Below are 15,058 nucleotides of genomic sequence, written 5' to 3' on the forward strand. Positions count from 1 at the left end.
TAGCGTCATTTTCGAATTAAATGCACGTGTTTAAATTTAAGGGACAGTTTAATGCTGATTAGTATAATTTTTTTATTCCTTCTGTTTCAGAGCTTCCCTGACTTCTTCTTCTTTTGTTTCAGAAATCAACGGTTTTTCAGTGGAGACTATTCAGCTCTTTTCATTTTGATTCAACGTGTGAAATGAACAGAGCTACTGATTTGGTTTTATAGATAAATATCTATAACCTGCTCAGATTTCTTTCAGCGGATCTTTTGACTCCAGGAGTTGAAATGTAAGAAGATAAACACTGATTTCTAATCTCTGTGCGTAGTTATTGTCAGATAGACTCTTAGCTGATAGTAAGATTTTGTGGTGGTTGAAGCACTTTAACAGTTTACATCGCAGGATACTCTATGCAGACGTCAGCATATTACTTTCAAATAGGCGATAGTCAAATGTTTCATTTTTTAATTACACATACCTGCAAAGAGGGGAAGAGGGAACCTAAGCCACTTGAATTAGGGAATTGATATGAAAACGCCTGAAAATTTAGCCAATATGAGCCAGACCGAATTCTATGATAAATTAAAAAAATGCTTATTGGGGAAGGGCGATAAAATTGGATTGAGAAGACAATTGGGAAGAGTCTCTGATTAATAACTTTTATTTTTTCAAAAATTAAATTACATTAGCCAAGTTTGATATATGGCACAGGTTCACATGGGTACTTAAACAACAATAATACTTTACAATTTTGACTGACAAAAATAGCGCCCAAATACTGACAACTTAATTTTTAAACACTCATTCAACAAGATTGAAATACAATGAGATTTTTCAACTGACGACACTAAGCGCTTGATTAAATAAAAAAAAACAGTTTTTTTTAGCTGAAAGTAAGGAGCGACATTAAAACTTAAAACAAACAGAAATTGCTTCATATATGAAAGGGGCTTTTCCTCCTCAATGCCACACTCTTTACAATAAAATTTGACTCTTTCTCTCAACTCTACTTTTTAAAACATTAAAAAACTTTAGCGTAAAGAGCGGGGCTTTGATGAGGAAGGAGCCCCTTTTATATACGAAGGAATTTCTGTTCGTTTTAAGTTTAATTGTCGCTCCTTACTTTCCGTTAAAAAAAACTTTTTTTTTTTATTTAATTTCTGAACGTTTTTGAATCAATGCATGGTTTAATTTTGATTCTCTGTAAATGAATAATTGAAACGAAATTGGAATATTTATGTTTTTGGCTAAATGGCTTTCTCATAGTTTTGATCGAATGATTTTAAGAAAAAAAGAGCGGGGGAGGAGGTTTAGTTGCCCTCCGGTTTTTTGGTTACCTAGAAAGGCAACGAGCACTTTTAATTTTTTACGAATGTTTTTATTAGTAAAAAGATACACGTAACTTATGAAATAGCTTAAGTAACAAACTTCTGTATTTTCATGTTTTTATTACATATATGAGGGGGTTCACTCCCTCGTCAGTACCTCGCTTTTTACGCTATCTTGTCCCAATTTCTTAAAAATGAACCCTGAATCACAAAAGCCGTAGAATAAATAGTTGGAATTACTAAAATACTTTAGTGTAAAGAGCGAGGTATTAGGAGGAGGAGGTGAGCCCATCATATGCGTAATAATTTCTGCTCGTTTTACGTGGTTTTAATTCTGCTCCTTACTTTCAGTTGGAAACTTTTTCATATTTATTTTTTCACTGTTTTTCTAAATAATGCAAAAAAAAAAAATCCTGCGCTCCCTTCGTGGAAATTTTCTTCCCCCATGATAAATTCCTCCAAGGAAGGTTCCCCTAACATATCCCCCTCTTTTCAACCCTCCCCCCCAAACCAAACAATCCCCCTGAAAATGTCTGTACACTTCCAAATCACCATTAATATATGTAAGCACTGGTCAAAGTTTGTAATTTGTAGCCCTTCCATCGGGGACTGTGGGGGAGTAAGTCGTCCCAAAAGACATTGTTATAAGGTTATTCGACTACGCTAAATACAATGGCAATCTCAGAATTTTGATCCGGTGACTTTGGGAAAATAATTAGCGTGGGAGGGGAGGTGCCCTCCAATATTTTTGGTCACTCAAAAAGGGCACTAGAGCTTTTCATTTGCGTTAGAATGAACCCTCTTGCAAGATTATAGGACCACTGGGTCGACACCATCACCCTTGGAAAAAAAAACAACAAAAAAACAAACAAATAAACACGCATCCGTGATCTGCCTTCTACCAAAAAATTCAATATTCAACAATTTTGTAGATAGGAGCTTGAAACCTCTACAATAGGGTTTCTGATACGGTGAATCTGATGGTGTGAGTTTTGTTAAGATTCTATGACTTTTAGGGGGCGTTTTCCCGTATTTACTTAAATAAGGCAAATTTTCGCAGGCTCGTAACTTTTGATCGGTAAGTCTAAACTAAATGAAAATTATATATTTAAAATCAGCATTAAAATTTAATTCTTTCGATGTAACTATTGTTATGAAATTCCATTTATTAGAGTTTTAGTTACTATTGAGCCAGGTCACTCCTTACTACAGTTTGTTCCCACAAACTGTTTGATACACATTAGTAGAAAACTGACAATTCTATTTCAGCAGTCAGTAAATCTACAAAACAGCTCATCCAAGTTTTAAAACATCTAAAAAACACCGTACAGCCACAAAATGTAACTATTATGAGTCCAGCTAGGTACGCTGAGTTCATACTTGCAGTACCAAAAGAACAACAATCAGATTTGCATTTTGTCAGAGGGGGAGAAAAGTTTCTGAAAAAGATGCTAAAAAACATATAGCGCAAAAAAAAACACGTTATATAGCCATGTTATGAATATGCAACATGTTTCCTCATTAGGGATTTATTTTTATTTAACCAGTCTGAAACCGTTTACATCACTTCGTCAAGTGGTTTACTTCAAACTCTTGACATTCCTATTTGCGATTTTTAGCTACGTTGATTACCTCTTGTGAATAATTAAATAAAAAAAACTAGTTTTTTTTATTGAAAGTAAGGAGCGACATTAAAGCTTAAAACGAACAGAAATTACTCCGTATATGAAATGGGTTGTCCCCTCCTCAATGCCTCGCTCTTTACGCTAAAGCTTTTAATTGTTTTAAAAAGTAGAATGTGGCAAAGAGTCAAACTTTAGCGTAAAGAGCGAGGGATTACGGAGGGGACAACCCATTTCATATACGGAATAATTTCTGTTCGTTTTAAGCTTTAGTATCGCTCCTTACTTTCAGTTAAGAAAAACTTGGTTTTTTTTATTTAATTTCTGAACGTTTTTGAATTAATGCATGTTTGAATTTGGCTCTCGGCACATAAATTATTTTAATGAAATTTGTATATTATTTTTTTGGCTAAATGGCTTTCTCTTAGTTTTGATCAGACGATTTTGAGAAATAAGGGTTGGGAAGGAGGCCTAGCTGCCCTCCAATTTTTCGGTTACTTAAAAAGGCTACTAGAACTTTTAATTTTTAACGAACGTTTTTATTAATAAAAAATATGCGTAACTTAAGAATTAACTTACGTAAAAAACTTTTATATTCTTATATTTTATTATGTGTACGAGAGGGTTTGTACCCTCGTTAATGCCTCGCTCTTTACACCAAATAGTAAATTTTGTCCCAATTCTTTAAGAATGACCCCTGAATCAAAAAGGCCGGAGAATAAATAGTTGAAATTACTAAAAAATACTTTAGCATAAAGAGCGAGGTATTTATCGCCTCCTAAATACTTCGCTCTTTATGCTAAAGTATTTTTAGAACCCCTAATATGCGTAATAAACTCTGTTCGTTTTAAATTTCAATGCTATTCCTTACTTTCAATTGAAAAAACGTTTTCATGTTTATTTTTTCATTGTTTTTTTTTTATAGTAATACTAGAAAATCCTGCACCCTTTTCATTGAATTTTTCTTCCCCCATGACATATTCCTCCAATGAAAGATCCTCCCACATAGCCCCCTCCCATCAACCCCACCCCCAAACCAAAAAATCCCCCTGAAAACGTCTGTACACTTCCCAATGACCATTACTATATGTAAGCACTGGTCAAAGTTTATATCTTGCATCCCCTCCCCCAGGGATTGTGGGGGAGTAAGTCATTCTCAAAAACATAGTTATTATGGTTTTCAACTATGCGGAACAAAATGTCTATCTCAAAATTTTAATCCGTTGACTTTTGGAAAAAAATGAGCGTGGGAGGGGGCATAGGTGCCCTCCAATTTTTTGATCACTTAGAAAGGGCACTAGAACTTTTTATTTCCGTAAGAATGAGCTCTCTTGAGACACTCTAGGACCACTTGGTCGATACGATGACCCCTGGGGAAAAGAAAAACAAACAAACAAACAAATAAACACGCACCCGTGATTTGTCTTCTGGCCAAAAATATGAAATTTCACATTTTTTTAGATAGGAGCTTGAAATTTTTGCTATAGGGTTTTCTGATACGCCGAATGCGATGGTGTGATTTTCGTTAAGATTTTATAACTTTTAGGGGATGCTTCTCCCTATTTTCCAAATAAGGCAAATTTTCTCAGGCTCGTAACTTTTGATGAAAAAAACTAAATTAATTGAAACTTATATATTTAGAATCAGCGTAAAAATTTGATTCTTTTGATGTATCTTTTAGCATCAAAATTCCGTTTTTAAGAGTTTGTTTACTATTGAGCCGGGTCGCTCCTTACTACAGTTTGTTACCACGAACTGTTTGATTGTTTTTTAATTATAATCAAAATACATCCATTTTATCTTTTTGAAAACAGGCTCCAAAAAATAAATGAAAAGACACACAATCGTTCATAACGGCAGTCAAGGAATTTGCCCCATTCTTTATGTTCCCCTTTGTTTCATTTAAATAAACTTCCGGAAATGCACCAAAAAACGTATTTTTTCTTTAATTCATAACTGACAGTTTTAGCATAATATTTGAACGAGTCATGTCAAAACCTTGAAGAATTTTTGGAAGTGGAAGAATTAATGATATGAAAGAGAAGGGTCCCAAAAGTGAATCACCTAAAAGAAAAAATGTTAAGGATATGAGTGACAAGGACTTGAAAGAACAAGGGAACAGATATTTCCAACAGAGAAAATATGAGGATGCTATTTCCTGCTACTCAAAGGCTATTGTAAGGAACTAAGCCTAAAGCCCAATTTTATATTGCATGACATCCTGTTTTGTTTTGGTTGTTAAGTAAAAATGGTAGTGATAAGTTTTTAGGCTTGGTAATTCCCTTTAATTTGTTATTTTTCATAAGTTTGTACATTTCATCACAACCTAGATCATATTTATCTAGGAAGAAAGTGAGTAGACCTACATCACTTCTAGCTATTCTTGGTCAAAGCTTTGAGTAGGGGCTATTGAAAAGGAAAATCTCAGGAAACCAATTCTTACTTTATAATATAATTTTAGAAGCTACTTTATGACTACAGATACACTATATTTTAATCCCAACCTCATCTAATCTGGAAATATGTAGCCCAAATTATATATTTATCATGGATTCTGCCAAAGCTTAGATTTTTTTTCAGCCTATATACCCATAAATTGAATCAATTATGACAAAACTAGAAAAATAAATATGCATTAGAGTATGCATAGGAAATATATAATTTGGGATAGACTATACATTTGCACATGGGGGGGGGGGAGATAAAGTTCAGTGGAGCTGCAAAATTTCATTCTAAAATTCATTTTGATTCCTTAAAGGGGATGAAAACAGCTTTTTATAACCTATTGGTAAGATTGTGAAATTATGGCTCTTCCAAAAGAAAAATATAATCAAATTTAATATTATCCTACCATTTGATTCCTTTGCAATTGTTTAGTTTCATCACAAGTTAAACTAGAAACTATGCTGCAAAGCAGTATAGTTTCCATGGTGTAGCACTTAAAATGCTAATTCTAGAAGCATATCCATTTCTGGTTGACAGTAAAATACTACTTTAGTAACTTTTGGCTATCTTGGAAATGGGTTAGGTTGAGAAAATGAAACTTTTGGGGATGGGTCTACAGGCTAAAGAATATCCCAGGGAGATATTTTTGAATAAACTCCAATAACTTTCACAATATAATTTAAGTTCAGTCAACTTATAATTCTTAGTTATTGTTACATATTTAATCTGCTTTAGATGTTCACTTGTTAACAACTGAATGACTACTGAGTATGAACATAGTATGTTCAGATTCTGATTCCTCAACATTTTCACAAATTTTCTCTTCAATACTCTCAGCATTGGTAGTACTCAAATACATGAACAGTGTGAAAGTAGTTTTAGTAGATGACATAGTAGCAGTAGTGTCATGAAAATATTGACTTTTTGGTCAGTTGTTCATTCCTGTTACCATTTCCTGAAAGTTTCAAATTAATGCATTGTCTTTCTTGAGTTATGCACTTTTGACAAACCTTATGGTCATAACATGCCTTGGTTTAGTTCACAGCCCCCTCAGTATTCTCTAAAAGATTCACCTAAACAACCTTTGTTTTTTTGGACAATAAAGGTCAACATGCCAACCTTTCTCAATTGCAAATGCTATATGTAAACAAAGGATCACAAGACACCACATCAGGGATATGGTATAGTGGATAGCCCAAAAGACATAGTTACTGGACATTTTAACTATACTGAACAAATGAATATCTCAAAATTTTGATTAGATGTGTTTGGGGAAATGATTGGTGCAGTAGAGGACAATGGTTTCCCTCCAATCACCTGCCATTCTTAAAAAGGGCTAAAAAAGGAACTAGAACTTCAGCCTCCAATCAAATGAGTCCTGTCTAAAGTTTTACAACCAACCCCTCCACAAACACCCTCCAATATGTTAATGATAGGCAACTTGAATAAGTTACAGCCCTTGCCCCTGGTGCTGTGGGGATTTGTTAAGGCCTGAGTTATAGTTTTTTTATAGTTTTGGGCTTTTTGAACAAAATAGCTATCTCAGAATTTCAATCAGATGCATTTGGAGAAAAGAGGACATGAAGATACTGGTGGATAGTTACCTCCTGATCATTTTTGACTCTTAAAAGGGAACTAGAACTTTCAATTTTCAATTAAATGAGCCTTCTCTAAAGTTTATACAATCACCCCTTCCATAAAAACCTTATGTGCCCCTTGGGCATAACTTACAACCATTGGGCCATGGCTCAAGAGGGGTGGGTGGTTTGTCCACCCAAGAGGCCTTATTAAATGGTCTTTGAACTGTTGTGAACAAAATGGCCATATCAGTATTTTCATTGAATGTATTTGCTAGGAAGGCTAGTTGCCATCTTATCACTTTTGATTCTTAAAAAGGGCACTTAAAGTTTTTGATTTTTAATTGAATAAGCCCTCTCAAAATTTATGCAACCACCCTTTCTATTGAAAACCTTATATGTTAACAATTTCCAAATAGCATAACTTACAGCCCTTGCCCTGAAGACTTGGGGGAGGTTGACATCCTCAACAACAACATAATTATTCAATCACTCAATTGTGCTGAACAAAATAGTTATCTGAATTTTTTGGTTGGATGTTTTTGGGGAAATGAAGGGGGGGTGTTGGTCTGCTTATCCTTCAATCACTTTAACTCTTAGAAAGGGTACTAAAACTTCCAATTTCCAATCAAATGAGCTCCTTCTGAAGTTTTTATGGCAACTCTTTTAATACAAAATGCTTTGGTTAGAAAAAATTCATTGTCCCTACTTTGCTCTTTACTTAGGCAGCACCCAGAACCTCTGTTTGCAGGGGCAATGGGGGCAGTTGCCCCTTGCCCCCCAATAGTGTGGAGAAAAATTATTATACATCCCATGTCCCTTGACTTTCCAGATATGGAACCCTCTTCCCCCCACCCAACACAAAAGCTGGAGACTGGCCCCTGGCAGCTCATTTGCACCATCTATGATGTAGAAAGTAAAGATAGAATTGAAATTATGCTTGTAATAAAACAAGACCTTTCAGTCTGGCCTGTGAGCAATTTTGAATAGCAACCTACAATACAGTACAGTAGTAAGATGTTTTTGTTGATGAGGGTAGACCTGATCAGGCTACAAAGCAGTCTTGATAACACTAGGGAGGGGTCAGCACATGACAATCTGCAATTTTGTCTAATACTGTTTTTATTGCAGGAGGATGGCCTCAAGGAGGATTCATGTATTGTCTTGTGGGTCTTAAATTCTCTTTTTTAATCTATAAGTACTACAAGTCAACTGAATTTTTTATATATAATGTTAAAGGCAAAGAATAACTTGTTGCTACCTTATTTCACAAATCAAGCACTTTGTAACTAGAAGCTTGCAGTTGGATTGCAGCAAATTTTGAAATTTTAGCCCCCCCCCTATAAATCGCTTGAATCCTTAAATTAAATATGGAGTTGATTGGATAGCTAGTATATACAGAGGAGAATCCATCAAACAATTTTTTTTGGGAGGTGGAGGAACTGAGGGGTGGTACTTCTACCCAAAAAGAGGATGTGAGGAGACTGGTTGATAGTTACCTCCTGATCATTTTTGACTCATAAAAAGAAATAGAACTTTCATTTTTCAATTAAATGAGCCTCCTCTAAAGTTCATATGATCACCCCTTCCATAAAAAACTGATATGCCCCATGGGCATAACTTTCAACCATTGCGCCATGGTTCCAGAGGGGCAGGTGATGTGTCCACCCAAGAGACCTTATTAAATGATCAAAAGGATAACTTAAGTTTTTAGAATATAAGGTGCATTCTTTATTGAGACAACACATTAAATATGTAATTATGTAATAAAATCAAGCCACCTTTTTTTGATGTGGGCTAGTTCATGTAAAACTTCTTCTACATTGACTAGAATATCCCTGCATAAGGATAATAAGGCCAATCCATTAAGTTGTTCTTGACCTGAGGCACTCCTGGCATAATATTTTGTTCTTCTCAAGGTAGAAAATGATTGCTTGTGCGTAGCTGTAGTTACAGGAATTGTTGCACCAATCCTCAAAAATCAATGTAGAGTGGGGAAAATGTGTCCCGACTGTATCCATATTTTCCCCCACTGAGCTAACTCAGCTTCCAAGCCTCCCCTATATCTGCCTGCATCAAGATACCAAAAACTAGTCAGAGTATCCAATATATCCTTTGTTTTTTCTTCTTTGAAGGAAATACAGTGCTGAGGAAGTAGGTATTACGGTGACTCTTGCAACTTTTTGTGACTAAGGCATCTCTGATACAGTTGCTGCAGGAAGTAGTCCATAAACAGGATAAACACAGAAAGTCAATGATATTTTTCAGGAGACTCTTACACTTTCCCATAATTATCCCTATACGTTTGTTTTAGAGTTCATTTGGACACTATAATTCTGATTTCAGCATCTTGACACAGCTCAGTTACTTCAGCAAAAAAAGGATGAAACATATCTTCACACATCTCTCTTATGTCTCTTACCTTTGCTCTTAAGATCATCAGCAAGTTTAAGAAAGTATACAAGGTCCATAATTTCTGATTGCAAAGATGTCAACAAATTTTGTGAAAGACTAAAAACTTTACTGACAGTAACCATAGTTGCAACAACACTGCATCTCTCAATAACAGACAGCAAAGAAGAAGCTTTGCTTGAAGATTCAGAACCTGAATCAGGATGTTTTTGAATGTGCCTCATAACCTTATATATAATTACCAACATCTCTTTAAAAAAAAAAATTTCAATCTGGTTCTTTTTGTCCCTGTGACAGGGTCGCTTCCTTGAACAATTTGTTTGAAAGTTGCAAACCGTTTAGGTGAAATTATAAGAGATTTAATGACTTCTTTCAAATTTCCTTGACAATTCCTTATAACAGGTATGTTGTACAAATGACAAAGGGCTGAAGGAGGCCCTAGACGTTCAATCGTTTTGATAAAATTGTCCGTCAATCCATTGACATGTGCTTCAATCAACAGTCCATTGACCCTTCAATCTTGACAAAAGCAAATATAACACATCGTTTTTGGTTAAATTAATTGTGTCATTCGAATTTTCTATCAATACTGACAACACTTGACTCAAGGGTCAAACAAGTTCCTAGTCAGTCAATGATGCTTGAGTCAGTTGATTGATGGTAGCTATTGATCAAACTGATTGACTGTCTAGGGCCTCCTTAAGTTTAAGGAGTGACTTGCACTGTTCACATTGACTGCATGGAGAAAATATACACAGACTATTGCAGCACAACCTTGAAACTGGATGCTCATAGATGAAGCTCCATCATAACCTTGTCCACTTAAGTATTTTAAATTTATTTCCAATTTCACAAACCAAGGTCGGCTATCAACTAACTGTTTCTTTTTGAAAAAGTCTATAACTGTTGATTTCCATTTTGACATGATGAACAATTAATTAACAAACAGGGGAGTAGAGTTCCATATAAACACTGAAAAAGCACACACGTGATTTAAATGAAGTTCAACAATCTAAAGAGCCCAAGGATACACCAGCACATGGCATACTTGGCGGCAGCCTGACATTCTTCCCAACTATATTTTCACAAAACAAAAGGTTTTGTGTAGTGATCATCATACATTACCTACTTGTTGTGCATACATTCCTTTATTCAATTGGATTAAAACCCATAATAAATTTGGTTAGTTTTTAAGACAGTTTAAACTATGTTTTAAATTTTATTTCATAAAATAGATAAAACATGCATTTTTTATCCTCGTCAAGATAAGATCTGCAACATATATTATCCCTCTATATTATTCCTAAAGCTATAAGAATTTCACTCCTACAGGACAAATTTCATGAATTTTTTGGGGGATGTATCCTCGTGACCCCTGTTTATATTAGGCATCTCAGAAATGTTCCTCCCATCAAATATGTCCAGCATTATATTTATAGTTATCAAATTTCACTTTTCCTGAGGAAGGGAAGATTTTTTTTCTATTTTCAAGTACTCCTTAATAAGTGTAAAGTTCTTCTTATTTAAATGTAGATATGCTACAAGTCAAATAACCTTATTCCTATTCTATTTTAATTTTAGGCAAAGAATAACCTTTTCCCACCTTATTTCACAAATCGAGCACTTTGTAACTTGAAGCTTGGAAGGTGGATTGCAGCAAGCCAAGACTGCAGGCAAGCACTGGAATTAGATTCACTCTTTGTGAAGGGTCATGTGTTCCTAGGTCAGGCCCTAATGGAACTTGAACAATTTGATGAAGCTATCAATCATTTTCAAACTGGTAAGTCAATCGAAAATATAACAGTTCAAAACAGAGATGAAACCTTTTAATCAAAAGTGAAACAAATATAACATTTTTAACTGAATGTTTCGGACACATACACAGTGTCCATGATCAGCAATCGTAATATTCAGTTAAAAATTTTATATTTGTTTCAATGTCGATTAAAAGGTTTCATCCCTATTTTGAACTGTTATATTTTCTTCATGGAAAGGCAGTGTGGCCATTAAAGTTATCTATGGTAAGTCAATCATTTGAGCTTTTCAGAACAGATCAATTAACTTCACTTTCATGATTTTAGAGTCCACTGTCGTAGCACTTGGCAGTCATTAACATATGCCAAAAAAGCCTCTAAGATAATACCCTGTTATTTAAATAATATCAAAAGCCAAAATAAATTTTGGCCTTTGAATGGTACAAATTTCTATCTTAATTGCTAGCTTTTTTAAAAGCAGTCCCAGGTTAAATGAAAATACTTACTCTTTCTTGGTTCTCAAACTCAAAAATGAAAAAAAAATATGAACAATAACCAAAGTGAATCTTGCAATTACTTTGCTATCACGGATGTGAATAAGCTATGTAAGCAAAAAGAAAAAAAAATATATAGACAGAAAAATGGCAGAACCTTGAAAACGAAATATACTTTAAAATAAAATATAAAATAAAAGATGTAAATATAAATAAAATAGAATAATGTAAAATAGCAATATAGTTAGTATAATTTTCTTATGTTTGTTAAATTAAAAGAAAAATTACCAATTACTCCTTGCTCTTAAAAATTAATGGCGATTTCAGTTTCTAATTGGGACTTGCTAAAGGTCATTTACTTGTAGAAAAATACTAGTTTTAAAGTGTATTTGTGTGAGATAAGATAAGAAAATTTGTTAATTAAAGAAGGCTATAGCAATAAAGGAATTTCTAATTTGCACTTTTTGGTATATATAAGAAAAGAGAAAAAAAAAATTGTCACTGACAAAACTCTTTTGCCAATATAATAAACACTAAATAAAACCATAGAGTATTAGAATACACAAAAATAAAATTATTTTCAACCTAATAGCAGTGACATAGTGACAATTGATGTGTCCTCATGCACTATTATTTAATGTCTATATTTTGCATCCTAATCGTATAGAAAAGAAGGTCGTTGAAAATTGGGAAAGGTCTCACTCAATCATACATCAACAGTTCTAGTGCTCAATTTATGGCACAGTCCAAACAAGGGCTAGCCCTATGCCCTTTAAATGCCCCAAAGAATCCCGAAGCCTTAGGATTTAACATCACATGTAATTTCACGAAGATAGCCATTTTGATTGAAACGGTCAAGAAGTCCAAAATGTGTGTGTTTGGAGTGATGATCTAGTCCCAGAAGTGAAGGGCCACAAAATTATGCATGTATCCCGTATAGAACAAAGACTTCATTGATACATTTCGTCTGCCTTTTTCTGCCTTAAGAATGGTACATGTTCCACGTTATCTCAGGTCCAACATGAGGCTATACCCTGCTTGCGCCCAATCCCCAACCCATTTGACTAACAGTGCGTACGTTCTTTGTTTGATCTCCTTAGGCCAACAGTGCATACGCTCTCTCCCTAATTCTCTTTGGTATACAGTCTACGCTATGTCTTCAACTTCTTTTGATCAACAGTGTGTATGCTTTGTGTCCAATCATTTTTGGCTAACAATGCATATGCTCCATCTCTAACACCCTTTGGTCACAGTTCAAAAACTCTATCACCAACCCTCTTTGGTCAACTAGACTTGCACTCCATCTCTGATCCCCCTTATTCAATAGTCTATGTGTTCTGTCTCTGACTGTTTTGATTAACGGCACTTACGTTCCACTTCCAACGCCCTTTGGGCAACAGCGCTTGTGTGCTGTTTATTATTAAAGTTAGTCGGAAACAAGGAAATCAGGTTAAGTTTGCATTGTTTATTTGCAGAAATGATGATTTTGTTCCATAACACTTTAAGGAAAGATTTACTGAAAATAAATTGCAAGATTTTCCATCAACAAAGGAAAAAATTGTTTATTTTGGAAAGTCCAAAAACTGCTCAGCATCTTGAGAATCTAATCAGATGGTGGAGAGCTTCCTGTATGTAAGATTCAGGGATGCCATGAGTGATTCAGTATTGATGTGTTTGAGCATTCTTAGGCTTCATATCATTGAGCATTCTCAAGGGCGTAGAAATCTAAAGCAAGGATGTTGGTAAATATGATTACTCCTACTTATAATACTGCTGATAAGTGATCGGAGTACTAAGCTGTATGAGGCCTACACAACCGCCCCTTCTTCTCCGCCCCACTTTTGATAGCTTCACTACTTTATTATCTTCCATGAAGTTTCCTCAAAAGCTTTTCATGTGTTCTCTTCTTACCTCATTTTAGGATGTCCATGCTTGACGTCTGTCATTGAAGTCGCTTCTAATATCCTTGTTTAATTCTAATGTGTATCTGCCTCTTCTTCCAAGCCCATTTAGACTGAAAAAAAATTTGTGCACTGGTTACTGTACTCTTTATATTTTCAGTGTATCCACCTTCCTTGCTAATAATTTTACCTAATAACGTTTTATATTCTATTTAATTAATATACTGTATTTATACTGTACTGTATTTTTATTCTATTTGGTTACTGTACTCTTTATATCTTCAGTGTATCCACCTTCCTTGCTAATAATTTTACCTAATAACGTTTTATATTCTACTAGCTGTTGGGGTGGCGCTTCGCGCCACCCCGACACCTAGTTGGTGGGGCGCTTCGCGCCCCCAAGCCCCCCCCGCGCGCATAAGTCGTTACGTGCCATAACATGCAACGTACAATTGTCCATGGGAAAAACAATCAGTATTAAGATCTATACCACATTTTTCTAATGATTGACCTTGAGCTTTGTTAATGGTGGTTGTAAATGCTAATCGAATTGGGAATTGCAATCTTTTAAATTGAAAAGGCAGATCCGTTGGAATCATGGGAATCTGAGGAATAAGAACAGCCTCACCCTCAAAAGGCCCTGTCAAGATTGTGGCCTCTATTAGGTTTTCCATTGTTTTTTTTTACGGCAAGTCGCGTGCCATTGCAAAGCTTTGGTGGGTTGATATTTCTTTAAAGTATTATTGGTACGCCTATTTTTAGTTGTAGCACGTGTTGTGGAAACCCTGAAAGATCCACGGAATTTAAAAATTCAGATGGATAATTAACCGCTTCATTTGGTTCCAAAACTGTGTTGACTGACTTGTAAAGGACTGCCTGGTCTCGAATCTTGGTCAAAACAATATTGTTGATTTCGTGGACGTCTATATTTTTGGGTGCGAGAATCGCTCTTTCACTTAGCCATTTATTATTTTTATAATTTTTTAGAATATTCGGAAATACTTTTTCAATCAATTCATTTTTGGACGTCACTAAATCACAGAAATCAGCAGGTAGTTGTATACGTCCTGAAATTGAGTCTACTGGGAGCTTTCCGTTTCCAATTGCTAGCAATTGATCTGAAAATGTTTGACCAGAGTCATCGTTTTGCAATCGGACACGCATATTTGTAGTTAATTTTAATGTTTTTACGTGTGCCCATAAATTAGAATTTTTCAGGCAAGCATTCATTTCGTCTGCAGGAGTTGATCTAGGTATTATAGGTAATGTTTGCCTGAAATCTCCCGCAAGCAATATTAATGTGCTGCCAAAGGGTTTCGACTTCCCTCGCAAATCTTTCAAGCATTGATCCAGAGCCTCGAGCGATTTTTTGTGTGCCATTGTGCACTCATCCCAAATAATAAGTTTGCATTGCTGCAATACTTTACCCATCCCAGATGATTTGGAAATATTGCATGTAGGAGTTTCTGTAGAATGCAAATTCAGAGGCAATTTCAAAGCGGAATGAGCAGTTCTTTCACCAGGCAGCAATGTTGTGGCT

At 35.0% G+C, this 15,058-nt stretch overlaps 1 protein-coding gene across 1 annotated transcript in view; it reads left to right on the forward strand.

Moving 5' to 3' along the window:
• The first annotated feature begins 4,886 nt into the window (after positions 1 to 4,886).
• The window catches only part of LOC136029268 (E3 ubiquitin-protein ligase CHIP-like), a 42,096-nt gene continuing 31,924 nt past the window's right edge, over positions 4,887 to 15,058 (forward strand). The window contains exons 1-2 of the mRNA XM_065707514.1: positions 4,887 to 5,112; positions 10,951 to 11,149. Coding sequence (XP_065563586.1) covers positions 4,969 to 5,112; positions 10,951 to 11,149 — 343 coding nt within the window. The 5' untranslated portion in view covers positions 4,887 to 4,968. The remainder of the gene's footprint in view (positions 5,113 to 10,950; positions 11,150 to 15,058) is intronic.

This window comes from Artemia franciscana, chromosome 7 (genome assembly GCF_032884065.1).
Source record: "Artemia franciscana chromosome 7, ASM3288406v1, whole genome shotgun sequence".
Taxonomy (NCBI): Eukaryota; Metazoa; Arthropoda; class Branchiopoda; order Anostraca; family Artemiidae; genus Artemia; species Artemia franciscana.